The 17216-nt window shown below is 34.1% G+C and overlaps 1 protein-coding gene across 1 annotated transcript in view; it reads left to right on the top strand.

Annotated features, from left to right (window-relative positions):
• LOC145252781 (contactin-like) overlaps positions 1 to 17216 on the top strand; it is a 139184-nt gene that overhangs the window by 41482 nt on the left and 80486 nt on the right. The window contains exons 2-3 of the mRNA XM_080112714.1: positions 11074 to 11133; positions 15460 to 15554. Coding sequence (XP_079968840.1) covers positions 11079 to 11133; positions 15460 to 15554 — 150 coding nt within the window. The 5' untranslated portion in view covers positions 11074 to 11078. The remainder of the gene's footprint in view (positions 1 to 11073; positions 11134 to 15459; positions 15555 to 17216) is intronic.

Here is a 17216-nt window from a genome sequence, read left to right as displayed (position 1 = left end):
AAAGGAAAGAAGCGGATTAGCAGCTGAAAATGTTCTTGTGGGATGATTAATCGGGAATCGGAAAAATCGGATCTTTTTGATGTATCGAAATCAGAGAAATTAGTACCTACATTCCAATGCCAATAAACGATTCTTTTAATTTTTTTTTTTTTTTTTTTTTTAATTTAATTCTGTTAAAAGAAAAATCTTCCACTGCTGGAAATCAATAAAATAATAAATATTTATTGATTTTGAATTAATAATGATAAAATAATAAATATTTATTGATTTTGAATTAATAGTAAAACTAAAATCTATAGATCATCGCTTACACATATTTTTTACGCCTGAGAAAATATCTGCACATTTAACATGTGTTTTTGCTATAATTGTGGAAAAATAACTACTTCATAGTTAAATATTTAGAGTTTATAAAGAATCGGAATCTGGGGAAAAATATTGGAATCGTTTCCTCACTAGTGGAAATGTAGATTAAATATTAGACAGTCTTGTTGATTAAAATAAATATAAGAAAAGGACATTATTGATAAGTGTAACGTAATCCCCCATTGAGGAGCGTTAGAACTACGCTGAGGTAGCTTTATATTCCCGGGTGTCGCCAGATAACCCAAGGATTTAACATAGAGAAGATAAATATATATATTTTGTTTCATGTCAAAATAGATATTGTTTGAAAACCAGAGAAATATATTTTTACGGCTAAAAGTTGACAACAGGAAATTTCACTTAGAACCTTGTCTGGCCTTAAACGAACCCAGGGTCGGATGTCAGAATTGACAACTGGCCTGGAGAATGAGTACTTAGATTTCAGTGTGGGAATTGTACCCACGCAAAACCTTAAAGGCTAAGGATTTCGTGGAGATTTTGTGGCAAAATCTTATTGGTTGGGGGAGAATTTCCACTCCCATCCACATACCTTGCTATATATACGACTGTCGTGCAAAAATTTAGGCAGAAGAGAAGAGGAGCAGAGATAGTTGAGTCGCAGAGTGAGTGGAGAGTTTCAAAGCAGATTGCTTGTTGAATTCGGGAAGAACAGGTCATATAAACCTACCGTTCCCTGAAGAGAGGACCCCTCCCCACCTCATCCATCCGTTTGTCGCTGTCTGTGAAGAGAGTTGAGACTTTGAAAAGAACTTACAAAATCTGAATGAGAATTGTAAAAACATTTTGTACATAATTTTGCGATAATTAAGCTTCTGTAGATAGACTACAATTGTTTGTTTTCTTCCCGCCTGTCGCTTCGATATTCGCTTTCAGCATACCAGATTTATGTAACAACCTCCAAGGAGTCTAGACGACACGTGCCGAGAATCCAGAAAAATAAGAGTCTTTAACAACCTTCTCGAGGAGGCATTACATAAGTATGACAATAAAAATTAACAAAATTATTTTTATTTGCACTTTTAATTACAACATAAAAAAAAAAATAAAATAACCGTTTCGATGGCAGACACACCAATTGCAATTGTCCCTAAAAATGTTTCCAACGTCGTAGCCTTTTCTTTTATACCAACAACCTGTGTTTAAATTAAAGACAAAAAGTACAAAACACATTTAAAACTTATGCGATTTACTTCATAAAGTTAGTATTTTTTTAATATAAATTTATTTTTGTTCTTAAGTATTCAAGTAACAGTGTTATATTCTAACGAAAACTTCATAATACTGGATAAAACTAGATATGAAATCTACGTGAAAAAATAAATATTTTTTGCGAATATTATTTTATTTGAAATTTTATAAGAAATATGTTTCTGAAATTATAAAAAATAGGTTCTTTTTTTAATGTAAAAAATAAGTTTTTTTTTTTTTTTATTTGAATTTATATAATAAATATGTTTATGAAAATATAAAAATAAATTTGAAATCAAAATAACAAATAATTTATAGGTATGAGAGAGAGAGAGAGAGAAAACCAAAAGAACTGATTTGCCTTGCCACTGCTTCCGGTAGCGTTACACCGGAAATTAATAAGTACGTTAGCTGACTATAACCGAATTGTTTTTGAAATCACAAATTAGGAGGCTAACAATTTTCTGACACCGATTCCAATACTTCCAAATTAATTTTTTTAAATCATTCGAACACTGGAGGGTACGAACCCACCATGTGTCTTGAGGATGATTTTCTTCCTAATGCATGGTCAACGATTGGTTAATTTAACAACTTCGTAACCTATATGAAAGCATTATCCAGAATCTATTTTTCTTTTTTGAGCGTGATCATTAAGAGATCAACATTTGCTAAAAGTGTGTGTGTGTGTGTGTGTGTGTGTGTGTGGCTTCCGAAACTACTGAACTTATCTTTTGCAAATTTCACACAAAGCTAATTTATATATCTGGCAGTGTTCTTAGATATGTTTTGTACAGAAATTAATCTGATAAGTATCGAAAATCGAAAGAATCCGATCTTGAAATAGCTCTGCTCTTTCTTATGGATAAAAAAACTTTTACAAAGGATTTTTTATGTTACACCGGCAAGGGAGATAATAAAAGTTCAGTAAATCATTTCTTCTTAAAAAGGAAACAAAAAAAGACAGATTTTTGTAATCTGGAAATATAGCTAAGTGGAAAAGCATTCGACTACGGATCGAATATGTCAAACGAGCTGAAAACAAGGAAGCAGGGAATAGATCAGACAATTCTCTGTAAATACATGTCATAATAGTATTTACAGAAAAGACTGAGACAAGCAACATCACGTCTGTGAGAGAGGTGGCCGTGAAGAAGAAAGTGTGAGCTAAGCAAATTACAGAGACGTTTCTGCAATTTATCAAGAAACTTCAAATAGGACAGAGATCCACCAGACCAAATATGACAACAGTACCTCATACATGTTCTGATAGTAGCTTTGCAGAGAATGAGAAAGTGTTTAAAGTGATAGAGAGAATCTACTTTACGAGAAGCAAAAGAGCAATGGATGTAATATATGAACTACAAGTATTACTTGCAAGTGGATATAAATCCTGTTATCTCTATATAAAATTAGATATGAGAGAACGTGAAACCGATACGGTAACATATTCCTGGGATATGGCTGTTATGTTTTTTTTTGTTTTTTTTTTTTTTGAAAAAGGTCAAGTGTAGTAGTTCTTGACCTTTTTCTACCCCCTATAGTTGTTGAACTTTACTTTCATGTACATCTTCCTTCCATCTTCAACCAAATCTTGAAAAGTTCTGAATGAATTTGAAAGAAACAAATGTTGCATGCATGGTCCCGCGTGAGTGAACAGTAAACAAGGCATAAAAAAATGACTAAGTTCAGCATTTGTTCCCCCCTCCCCTTATTTAGCTCCAGAAGTTTGCAGGGGACGTCAAATCCTTGTGAAAATGAACAAACGGTGCAGTTTTAGGCCTTAAAATGAGTAAATTTGAGGTTCTGCACCATACAAAAAAAAAAAAAGAAATACCTAAGTTCATCATTTGCCCCCCCCCCCCACCTCCATTTAGCCCCAAAAGTCCTCAAGGCCTGAACATATTTAAATTTGAGTTCAGTAAAACTGCTAAGTAGACATACACAGAACATTTTAGACAAATATAGTAAAATAGTCCCAAAAATGGAGTGTTTTTATTAGCCCTAAGAGAACCCCTAGGACACACCCAAGAGTTATCACAAAGTATAGACAAACAAAATTATATAGAAATCAGTTAGTTACAACTTTTCAGAAAGTTTTATAAAAATCCAAGGGATCAATTTTTTTATTTTACTAAGCACAAAAGTGTCAATTTTAGCCATTTTAATCTGAAAGGCACCCCTAGGGAGACAACCGGAGTTTTCCCGGAAAATCCATTCTGTTGCTTTTTTACTCATATCATGTTTAATGTTTGTGCAAAATTTCAAAAAATTCCAAGGCGTATTTATTGAGAAAAGTGCGAACGGACAAGGGTGAATTTACAGGTTCACCCTCATTTTGTCGGAGGACCAAAAAATAATAGAAAGCATTATTTTCTGTTTACTGAACAAAAAAATATTCTACATAGTAATACACTAAAACTACTTCATATGCGTATGTTATCACCTTGCACACACTGATGAACCAATGAGATCGTCCGATCGTGATTGATGCTTTAATAAGATAGAAAATTCCAAACAATACAATCTTAAATATGCACTTTTTTCAAAAATGTAACATTCATTTTATTGATTTGAAAAATTTTTAGCTGACAATTATTTTTCCAAGCCAAAATAGTTATCGTCTATTGCTGTGGCCTTGAAAGAGTCGGTAATAATTAGGACTATGACAACAGCATATTCTTTTCCTTGCTTTGATTCTCAGGTATATATCCATTGATATCTTATGTTTTTATGTCGAGTGATGTTGTTCTCGGTTGATTTAATTGTGTCTGTGTCGGATATATATACTCGAGAGTCAAAACAATTAAAATAATATGCTGTTGTCCTAGCCCTAGTAATAATCAAGACAAATGCAATGGTGTAATTAACAAAAGTATGTTACAGAAAGTATGCATCTGAGTCTGTGGCCATAACTACCATAACGTATAATCACATTTGAAGAACCAAAGTTAAAGAGATGGAATGGCAGGTGTTTCAAATCTCTTGAAAAATATGATTAATTTTATCACCCTTGTTTTCACTGGCGGTCATGTTTTTTCCTAAGTACTAATGCGCATGCATATTACAACCCCTCCCCCCCCTCATGTTAAGAATGACGAATGCCACTAAAATTCACTAAGTAAAACATTGGGAAAAATGTCTTTGATATCCAGAAAACTACTTGTCTGGCCCAAATTTGAATGTGGTATTCATTTTCAGCATACCCAAAAAAGTTGTCAATTTAAAGGGTTTGAATTGCAGTTAAAGTAAAAATTTACCTTTTTTTTTTTATATTCTATTTAATGTTTCTACAGAAAAATTAACACTAACAAGAAATGGAAATGTCGAGAAGGAAGACAAAAACAAATAAAGTAATTTTTTTTTTTTTTTAAACATTAGTGTAAGGTCATTTGTTTACTAAAAAAAAAATTCTAACTTCTACCCAGAGATCTAAAAGAGGAAATGACATTAATGGAATAACTGACTTAGTATATGATTTACAATTAAACCTCTCCCACTAAAAATAAATACCGTATATTTCGGCATATAAGACGACCTTTAAAGTTTAACAAAAAAAAAAAATCGTCTTTAAAAACCAATATTTCATATGATGTTGCAATCTCTAACCTGGGCTAAACAAACATGGTTTCCTGATTTAGCAGTCGTCTTATATGACGGATATATGATAAATTTATTAAAATTTGCTCCAATTTTCTACCTCGTCTTATCTGATAGTCGCCCTTATATGCCGAAATATGCGGTAGATAAAAAAATAATAGAAAAATATGCTTAGTTATTTCATCATTTAAACAAAAGAAATTAATTTATTTGATTTGCTGCAGGCGACATTGATATTTACTGTGGTATGACCATAAAATAACATTATCAGTCCACACAAATTTCAGATGTGAAGCACTTACTATTTGATGAAGAGGTCTTTTCTCGAAATGTAATGTGGAATCCCTCACACTAGATCAAGGGATGTCGGTTGACTCTTCTGCCTCTAATTTTTTATGCTATCTGGCATTCTTATTTTCGTTTCTCTCTCTCTCTCTCGCTCTCTCTCTCTCTCTCTCTCATCAAACGAGGAACTAAAAGAATATAAAGATAGGAATATTAAGTCTATGTAATTGAAAATCAAAAACCGTTCTTAAAAATCTTTTTGCATGGTAATGAAACTACTCAAATGCAATTGTGATGTTAGACTGTGTAAGGTGTTAACTTTGATCAAAGTCGCCTGTTTCATTGGATTATTGATTATTGATACTTACCGAAGACATTCTGATACAAAACTTATCCAAGAACACTGCCAAGCACATGTGAAATTTCATAAAAATCGGCTCAGCCGTTTTTAAGTCCATAGGGAACTAACTTGCACAGATACACACGAAGTTCCTTTTATATAATAGCAGAGATAGAGATTTACAAAGGTATAACAATTCTTATGCAAATCTTAATTGTGCAAATAGATTACATAAAAAAAAATTTAACAAAAAAAAATTGGTTGTGTGGCTAAACTTGGGTGATTGCATACATTTTATGTTATCGGATATGTCATGCTCCAATTGTTATGAATATTGTAAGCGATTTTCTAAGCATTTAAATCTCGATCCATATTTGAAAAAAATGCACATAAATATATTTAAATGCATTTTTGTGGTATTTGAGCATCAAGTCACTTTTGTTATATCGCAATTGCCTATGACGCCAACATCTGAAGACACACTTGAGTGAAATTAAAAATGAAAAGAAAAGCTGTTATACATCCTAGTGGCTGACTTGAACCACCAGACTCTTTTAGATGTACCCCCTTTCAAGTGGGAATTGATTGCTTATTGCTCCTTGCCTAAAGCGCCCACACTGGAGAATGTTGATCGGTCTGTTCTCAAGTGATGTTGTTATTGTCAGTGTCTTCTTGGAGATGGTTTTGGCTACATTATGTAATGTTGTCCGGGAACCAACACATTGTCACTTTCAGTCGCAAAGTAGACAAAGAATAGAAAAAAAAACTTCAACTTGCTTTTCTGTTGTAACGTTATTTATTTTCTCATTCTTAAGCCATGATGCCATCCACGTCTTGGGATCTCAAACATTATTCCCATCTCTAATGTTTCTCATCCTGTGCGTAACGTCTCTCTCACGATCCACTTTTTTTTTTTTCCTTTTTATGTCCCCCCCCCCCCCGACAAAAGAAGGGTAGGCCTGTAAATTCACCCTTGTCCGTTCGTCTGTTTGCATTTTTCTCAATAACTACGCCTTGGAATTAAAAAATTTGCACAAACATTAAACATGATATAAGTAAAAAAGTAACAGAATGGATTTTCCGGGAAAACTCCGGTTGCCCCCTAGGGGGTACCTTTCAGGTTAAAATGTCTTAAATTGACACTTTTGTGCTTGTTAAAAAAAAATTTGATGCCTTAAATTTTTATAAAAATTTTTTGAAAAGTTGTAACTGATTTCTATATAATTTTGTTTGTCTATACTTTGCGATAACTCTTGGGTGTGCCCCAGGGACTCTTTTAGGGCTTATAAAAACACTCCGTTTTTGGGACTATTTTATATTTGTCCAAAATTTTCTGTGTATTTCTATTTAGCAGTTTTGCATGGTGCTGAACTCAAATTTAAATATGTTAAGGTCTTGGGGACTTTTGGGGCTAAATGGTGGTGGTGGAGGGGGGGGGGCAAATCATGGACTTAGCTATTTCTTTTTTTGCATTGTGCAGAATTCAAATTTACATATGTTAAGGTCTAATACTGCACTGTTTGTTCATTTTCACCAGGATTTAGTGTTCCCTGGGGACTTTTGGGGCTAGAAAGGAGGGTGTCAATGCTGAACTTAGTCATTTTTTTTTTTTTATTCCTTGTTCACTGTGCACTCATGTGGATTATGCATGCTTCACTTGTTAATCTTTAGAAATCCGGACTATATATTAGGTACAATATAAATCTTTCATAGAGAATTGGCTCTATAATAATAAATACAAAATGTTCATAAATTAAAATATACTTGAACATATTTTACGACCTGCCATGGACGGGTGTGTCTACGCCACTTGCTAGTTTGCTAATATAATTTGAAAAATTATTACTAGAAATCAGTAAGAAAGTTTGTGCCAAGAATAGATTCTTTATCAATGTTGGCATTAATATCACTACAACTTCACAATCTAGTGAGGCAGGGGAGACATCTCTGTTCTTTCCTAGAGACCCATTTTTTATAGAAAAGACATTGCTAGTCTTTCTCTACTCTATCCTTATTTGCCTTGTTGGTGCTCGACTGAGCTACACTATCTGGTTCTCCTCCCCTTTCCATAAGACATTCGTAGCAAAAACTCATCTACTACCACTGCAGGTCCTGGATATAACCTTAAACTATATCCAGTGGTGAGGGCCCAGGTTGCAGGCTTTGGGGGGTGTGGAGCCACCCTTTAATTACCATCGCTCCCAGGTCCACTCTGACCCGGAGTGGTAGTACCTGTTAGGGTTCCAACTATGGGTTAAATAGAAACCGACTTGAAAACAACAAATATATTCTATTAAAAATTTTTTTCTTCAAAATCTTTGGATTCGGCATTAAATAACCTGAAAAGGGTTGATATGCCGTAAAACAAAAACAACCAACCAACCAACCACCACTGCAAAGAACTTTCCTGTCTTCCTAGGTGCACTTAAAATCAAACAATTTCTACAAAGTTTCTTTACAAGAACTTCCACATACCACGGGACTGCTTTGCTTCAGACTACAACATGGTTGTCTTCAAGGCCAATGTTATTTACCAAGCTGTACTCTTTAAGTAAAATCAAATTTTTTTCAATCCTCTCATAGCATTGTTCATCATCCAACTGACAATCTCCTTAACCTTTATCCTCCACTCACTTCTGGTCTTTGTAAAAAAAAAACCCCAAAAAACTGAAAAATCACCAAAATCGAAGTGGCACTCACCGTAAATGAGTTGAACTAGCTCCTTCCAAAGGAAGAAGTTTTTAGGAAATATCCAACTTGCAAGTAGTTCCCAGTCACATATATATCCCAATCAAGGAAAATGATGACATTAGGTTCTTGCAGAGAGGTGTCTGTTCTTCTGCATACAGCAGCTGGTATTCCCAAATGGTCACTCATCTGGTACTGACCAGACTCAACATTTCTTAACTTTGATGATGTAATGAGAACTAGTGTGAAAACATGATCATATCTTCGTAACGCCTGACTATTAGATAATTTACATTTGTTTGCCTTAGTTCTTCTGTTGGTAAATCCAGCTAAGTTCTCAAGTGCCAAACAGCAAGAGAAATATTTTTTTTTAAATGTCAAGTGCCCAATAACCAGAAGAGAGCAAATATTTACCCGTTGAATAAGTCTGTCTGCTTCATGCATGCCTAAATAGCTTTTACTTGCATTCCTCCATTAGACTACACGAGCTGAAGTCCCCTCCCCCAACTCCCTCACTAACCAGTGTTATTACTATCAGAATGGAATGTATGTCTCCCTTAGCCATTTCTCTTGCTGTCTCTTGTTGCAGCCATATTTTTCATGGTTTGTACATGCAATCTATTGTCCAGAAGAAAAATTAATTTCTACTATAATCCTCCCAGCTTTTCTACCTGGGTGGTGCAAGCATATCAGTGGACAGCTTAAGACCTGGGCAACAACCATAAATACGAACTTGGTTGAATTCTTGGGTCCACAAGTGGTCGGCGTTTGAAGCTTAAACAAAATGTCCTCCAATTTCACAAAAATTGCGCTTTTATGCAAATACTAAAAGTAAACTCATTACTCCTCTCCTTCCAATTGAAAATATAACAAAAATGGTGATTAATATTTGTTTACATTTTTCAAGTAGTCATGATTGCAAGGGGAGACAACTCGTGCTTTAAATCTGACTTGGAGACAAATTCCTTTTCAGCTGACTCCAAACTTATGGAGAAATATATTTAGTTAGTCATTCATGTTACATAGACGTGTGGATCGTTTGACGTTCTGTGTTCTAGTTCCATTAAATCATGTACGCTTATTAATATTTGGGAGCAAACGTACAAACCCAAAGTTTTCTTCTGATTATTGAAAGAATAGAATAGACAGCAACTTTTAGAGAAAAATAACTTGAAAAGGGCACCTATTAAGATGATGGAAGAAAATGAGTGCCACTGTGACAGCTCCTATAACCAAGTTGATGCCAAAATAATGTAAGCAAACATTCATTTTGATCCGATCTGTGATTGCAGACCAACACTGATAAGATTAATTTATTGCTTACGTTTTTTAATAGATTGAATCAAACTGAAATATAATAATAATAATAAATATACGGCCAAACTCCTTGCAAACTCCTGGCTTCAACTTTAATCTTCACCAACCGTTCCTACTGTCTCTTTCTGAGCTGTCTCCCCCCCCAAAAAAAGAGAGACTGCGCTGTGCTCTCCTCTTCATTTTCTTTTTCACAGCAGTCATTGTCCTCATATGCAAATTAATACCATATGTATATTAATAAACCAGCTATAGAAAAGTTTTTCTTTTCCCTTTCCTTTCTTGATTCTGTCACTCGATATGATAGACAGAGGCGCCGTTGCTTGTATGAGTCATGCTTTGCATTACTTTCATCCAATCCAAAATTCAACAAGCTGCTTACATTCTTTAAGTACCACAAGGGAAGATAACTTGCATTTTATTAGGTCAATGCAAAAATGTTTTTTATCAGATATATATCTGTCAAAAAATAGGATTATTTTTGCACCAACCTAATACTTTCTGTTGTGTATTGCTTTTAATTAAGAAAAAAAAAGTTCAAGATTATTTGCTCTCTTTGACTTCCAGTTTCTGATCATCATCATCATCATCATCATCATCGTACAAATCCAAAGATTCTATTGTTGGCATTGGTTTTTCCGATATTTTTGTAGTCAGAATTCTTTCTAGAAAGACATTGGGTACTTACAGGAGGGACCACAAGGAGGTTGCCAACATCCTAAGTGAAAGTGATTTTTGTGGAACAAACTGAATTCGAACTTGAAACATCCAGACTGTTGTTAACCACTCAACCACTGTCACCTTTCCTGGTTTCTGCTATAAAACATGGGGGCTTAATATGTCATATTTACTGTTACTAAGTAGCTGAGTGTTGCTACCACAGTCAATTAAAGGAAAAGCCTGTCTATCGAGCACATACAGTGTGATGATTTATGGGATACCTGGCCAAAGATTGGTTGGTTTGGATAAATGATACCACACTTGGATACTGGATGATTAGACATGGCCACACAGACTAAAAAGCCATTCTTAACATGGGGAAGAGAAGAAGAGGTGGACTTTCACATTATATCATATAATGTGAGAGTCCCCCTCTATATGAACGAAAGATAATCACCAATCAATCTTATTTGTTCACCTTGTTCTGTATTTCAGAACAGAATCCGGAAGTCAAAAAGAGCTCTCAATCTTGACTATAACCAAAAAGATAACGAATCTTGATATTTTTATTTGTTTCTTTAAATTTTTTTGTTTTTTATGTTTTTTTTCAGGATTCATGATGAAGACCTTGTTTTTATTATTGGCTATTTTTGCTACACAGACGAACGCTGGTAAGTAATTAAAAACCAAAAACACCAACACATGTAAGTAATTATTACAAACTAACAATAACTTTGTTTCTGAATTTTAGAGATGGAGATGGATTTCTTGTATTATTTGGATTCTGCAGACTAAAGAATCTTTCTGCCAAACTCTGGGAATCTTTATGTTAATGGAGTACATTATAACAAATATAAATTTAAAACTAAGGCATGTTTCTAAATTTTTGAGAGGAGGATTACTAATTTGTATTCAGATGTTGTGAAATACTATTCTCATCTGCCATTTGCACGTTTCAATCGATTTAACCACTGACCATTTCTTCAGTTCTAATGTTGAACTCTTGGAATCATTCTGTCGAACTAGGGAATCTGCACAGAATTTTGAACAATCCTTTACATAATCCACAGGAGTAACATGTTCTCATTCTGTTAACCATAGGTAGAAGTCCTAAGTAGTAATTCACAATTGTAGTTTGAGTATTACCTGCACTGAGGATAAAACATTCAACCACTAGAAGAGTGTAAATTCCAATTGAATTTTACCAAATACCTTATTCACTATGTCACAGACCCTTGCGGAGCGCAAAGACCCGTGGCATAATAAAGTTGCGGTTCCAATCCTCAGCGCAGTCTACAGTCAAAAATTACAGTTGTGAATTACTCAGGACTTCTACCCTGTCATGTCATCTCTATGGATTCCATGTCATGTCATCTCTATGGGTTCCATTCGAAATTCTGTGCAGATTCTCATGTTTGGCTAGATGCACCTGAAGAAGGTCAAAGGTTACATCTATGAAAACTTGAAAATTACACTCAAGATAAGAACAGTAGCGTTATCCAATTATGTTAAAAAGAATTTTCTAATTTCTATTTTTTTTTTTTTCTTTTTCAAAACGTCGATTATTTTCTTAATGACAGTTTAAAGGCTTCTACGCAATGGAAATGAATAAATACAACTTATCTCCAGATATTTTTTTTTTTTCACTTTTCTTTTTGCTAATTTTTAAATTTGAAGTAAGCACTATGATTGGTGAAATCTTATGTTGATTAGCCAATCAAAACTCTTCTAACAGAAAACTGATACATAGAAAAAATCTCTTGGATAAAATGTAGTTTGTATTAAATGACAGTAGTAGGACTTCTGAATGTGAGTGAAGAGACCTCCCCCCCCCCCTTATCTTTTTTTTTTTTTTTTTTTTTTTTTAAATTTCACTAAAATGAAAATGTAGAATTAAATGATGGGAACAAGTTAAAGTATTTCCCATTAAATAACTCCTGAGCACATTAAACTTGGAAAGTATAGGGAAATGTGGTATTGAACAAAAGACTTCGATGGTATAGCCATATTGAAGTAATTAATGACAGTTTGGAATTAGATGTAAAACAGTTAACGTATCAAGATTCAGTTCATGTGGAAGTACAAAAGAAAACACTGGAGAAAGTGACTCCTCCTGTTTTATGTGATTTCTGCTATCAATTGTAGATCAGCAAAATATTAAAAAAGAAATTGGTATTTTTAATTAAAATTCTACTCAATAATTTTTCCTAATTTTTGTATTGTGAACTAAATCACTGCAGGGACGCATGTAAGCTCCTTCCCAGTGCATTGTGGTGGATTCTTGCCTAGAGCAGGCAATCAAGCGATTTATTAAATAGCTAAAAAATATTATGATATTGTTTGCCGATGGTTGCTGCGATTTCATTGGTTAAGCGTTTTAATACCTTCTTGTGGTTTACGAAACCTACCCAGTGACGATAAAGCAGTCCAGAAAAATATCTCAACAAAACCAAAAAATAATTATCCAGTGTGTATGAATCTATCCTACAACTTGTTTGAATTTAGGTTAATATGTCGTAAAACAAACAAAACTAAAAACGGTTTAAGAATTTCACCGATAAGATTTTTATTTTATTTATCTTAAGATTAAAAAAAAAAAAAACCCTCTTTAGTATGCATTGGAATTCCTTCTTTTTTTGTGTGTGTGTGTGTGTGATATAAAATGGTGGTAGTTTTTTTTTTCATCTTGGTGTTTTTTTTGTTTTTTTAATTGACACTATTGTTCATTATGCCTACCTTATGACTAGGACCAAAGTGTAGTATCATTTTTTTGTGTTTGTACAAAGAGAGGCGACAGATCGTTTTTTTTTTTTTTTTTTTTTTTTTTTTAATGTCCTTTTTTATTTTTGTTTCTATCTAGAGTGCCCTCGTTGGGAGGCAAGTTAATGAGAACAATGTTTTGTTTATTTTTGGGGGAGGGGGAATTATATGCTTAAGATAATACTGTTTTTAGTTCTTGGTAGGTATGCGAGTGATGGCTGCAGGTAGCTGTCAAGTGTATGATATAACTTTCCCATCCCCTGCATTACCCCCTTTCCTGCCTAACCCACTCCAGTATGCTATGAAGTACAGGTCAGAAGATAACAATAACCCTAACACAATAAATGTTATCAGATTTTTATTTATTTTTTTGTTTTTTTTATTTATCTATTTATTTATTTTTTCTTAGATGATTTGGTCTTAGACTTTGTTTTATGGCAGCATATCCATCCTTTTCAGGTGAATATTGAGAAGATGGATTATTGTTGCTACATCTGGGGAGGAGCTGCTAAGTTTACCCTTTCCTGCCTTGAAGTCCTCTTCTCCATGTTACTTCATCTCCTAGGAGAAATTTTTTTTTTTTTTACACAAGAATCACTACTTATCAAGGTCCGGAGGCAACTCGAGGATAAAGGTTAATGGGTATACATTAGTTATTTTTATTATAGCGTAGTAAACATAAGCAGTGGGAAGTTTGTAAATTGGATTACTTGGGAAGACGGTTCATCAAGAACTTGTTTACGTTGGACTTGAAGACAACCATATTGTAGTCAGCTGGAAAGCAGGCAAACGGAAGAGTTCCACAGGCGTGCAGTTCTAAGAAAGAAGCTTTGTTCATGGAATCTACGTTTAGGTTTAGGCACAGATAAAGAGTGGGGGAAATTATTGATAGTAGTTTTAGCTAGACGAGTTATATATATATATATATATATATATATAAGAACAAATAATAAATAAAACATGTTAAAAACACTTTAAGAAGAGTTAAACACATTTAATTTTCAAAAAGGAAACCCAAATTAAGTGGATTGTCCTTAATCTGTGGAGTTTCGAAAGAAATATTTTCCTTCTCATTAGAGGGCAGGAATTAGCAAAATGCAGAATCGGATTTTGCTTGCAAAGTATTTAATGAAACTACAAGTAAGTCATAGATCTTGGACATCACACAAGGATTTTACTTGCAAGTAACAAAAACAGGCTATAGAATTCTTTCACTCTTTGAAGATGGAATTGATATGGTTCGAAATTAGAAATGTTTCTACTAAAAACAGAGGAATTTGCATTTTTACCCTTCACCGGACTATCCATTCATGTGAAATCTTTTTATCATTTTTTCTTTTGCCTCCTTTCCCCCTTACCTCACCCTTTTTTTAACCAAGTAAGATCTGTGACTTGTGGTTTCATTAAATACTTTTACATGCAAAATCCGATCCCGCATTTTGCTAATTCCTGCCCTCTGATGAGAAAGAAGAGTATTTCTTCAAAACTCCGGATTAAGGACTATCCACTTATCTTGTGCTTCCTTTTTAAAATTAAATATGTTTTTAACTCTTTTTCAAGATGTTTTTTAACATGTTTTATTAATCATTTGTTCATATATATATATATATATATATATATATATATATAGTATTATTTTGAGAAATCAAAATACTTGGTTTATAAATATGATCTCCTTCAATGCATTTGGGTTAATTTTGACTCTTAGAATTCTTAGATGTCTGACTCCAACTCCTTATTTTAAAGATTTCCAATTTATCCACTGTTGATTCTTCAGAGGTTAAAAAGTTCAACTTTGACTCTCCGCATCCTTAAGAATCAAACTTCAACTCCTTCCAAAATGTCCAACTCTGATTCTGCAACCCTGCTGCATGTGGCAAGTTTCTTGAGCTTCATCCCATCTTAACCTGTTAGGCGCTTTCACTTTATTCAGAATTTAGTCCACAAGAGCATAAATATCCATAGTGCCAGATTACATGAGTGATTACTAGGCTTTTACAGATGGTGCAAAATCTTCCAAAACCGCTTTTTACAAACAAAAACGTTTTTTTCTAATATTACTTCATAAGGGTTGATATATTATAAAACAAAACTAAAATGAGGGTTGTTATGCCGTAAAGCAAAAGCAAAATAAAAGTTCATGTGCCGTAAAACAAAACTGAACCAATTTAATTGGTCTTTGCTAGAATTACTTTATCAATTATACTTCCTGCTTAACTTTTATTTTTATTTTTAAGATTGTCCATCTGACTGGATTTCCTGGTCATCACATTGCTACAAATTGATATTTTATCCATATGCAACCCGAGACAATGCCAGTATTCAATGTGGGGTAAGTCTTTTAAATAAGCCATGTTAACAAAAACATCAAAATATTTTTTTTTGTACTAATGTATTCTCTAGCAAACAAGTGTACACCCTCCATAAAAACTATGGAGTGGGTAGATGTGACACTACGTGTCAACCCCCCCCCCTTAAAAACTCTTCCTTCCCCCTCCCCCCAACATTGTTCTATGGTTCTGGCCATGTCATCTTTTTACATCTGCAAAGTGAGGCGTGCACAGGTCCACAAGTATAAAAATAAATATAATTCTGAATGAAAACACAAGATAACGCTGACTCCGACACATTTTTGTAAATGTTGGTTAGACTCTGAATGCATGTGTAATGGCATCAGAGTGCAACTACCCTCTTCTAAGCACTAAGGTCCACATGTACGTTCTGTTGAGATTGTGTTCGTCAGTTGGTTGATCAATTCATTATATAGCTGCTCTGAGCTACGATCTGTGTTCAACTGTGTCCCAAATACAACTATTATCAAGTGTTCAAATACAACTATCATCAAGTGTTCAAATACAACTATCATCAAGTGTTCAAATACAACTATCATCAAGTGTTCAAATACAACTATCATCAAGTGTTCAAATACAACTATCATCAAGTGTTCAATTGCCGTTGACGATTGCAAAACGCTCCCAACTGTTGCCAACTGGATATTGTCACAAAAATGTTGCAAAACGCTTCCTACTATCATAAAATCATAGCCACCTAACTCTATATGTATATTTACATTTGTAACATTATCTGGTGACCAACACATTGTAGTTTTTAGTCGCAAAGTAGAAAAAGAACAGAAAAGATGGAGTCCCTCAGGGGTTCTTCCTGGGCCTAACTCTCTTCCTGATCTACATCAATGATTTTCCAAATCACATCCTAAGATCATTCGTAGACATTTATGCTGACGACACTACCATACATGGCAACATTTGAAAGGCCGTAAATGACCAAGTTGTCTCTGATTCTCTCTCCTCTGATCTTGAGCACGTGATACAATGGGGAAAGAGATGACTGGTTAATTTTAATGCATCTAAAACCAAGCTTCTATCTTTACATCATCAACGCTCTGATCCCCATCTGGATTCAATTAAAATGGATAGCTCTCATCTTGGAGTAGCTTCATGCTTTGATAAGCTTCTGGGCTTGATCTTTACTCCTGATCTGAAATGGAACATGTACATCAAATCTGTTGCCAAGGTTGCTGGAAAAATGGTGGGATCCTTCTACCGCTCCAGTAGATATCTCACTCCTGATGCAATTCTCTACCTATATAAAAGCGAGGTACATCCAAGGATTGAGTACTGCTGCCACATCTGGACATTTTTGTTGAACCGTCCCCTAAAGTAATCCACTTTACTAAATTTTCACTACCAACGATTACTACAATATTATCCCATTGACTATTGTACACTCATTAACCCTTATCCTTGAGTGGTCTCTGGGCCTTGATAAGTGGTGAATCTTATGTAAAATAACTGGCCAACAATCCCATGTCAACCTTCTTTGTTTACCTCAGCGGACAACTTCCTATCTATCATTTCACCAACCCTATTTCCTATTCTTTTGTTATACTCCTTTTTTTTTTTTACTTCCAAACACTTGGTCAATGTTGATCGCATAGATACACTTTACAAGTTTTTGTACGAGTATTCATATA

This window comes from Euprymna scolopes, chromosome 29 (genome assembly GCF_053919585.1).
Source record: "Euprymna scolopes isolate OS-2025 chromosome 29, ASM5391958v1, whole genome shotgun sequence".
Classification (NCBI taxonomy): domain Eukaryota; kingdom Metazoa; phylum Mollusca; class Cephalopoda; order Sepiida; family Sepiolidae; genus Euprymna; species Euprymna scolopes.
The sequence above is the reverse complement of the archived record's forward strand: the minus strand, read 5'-3'. Positions and strand labels throughout refer to the sequence as shown.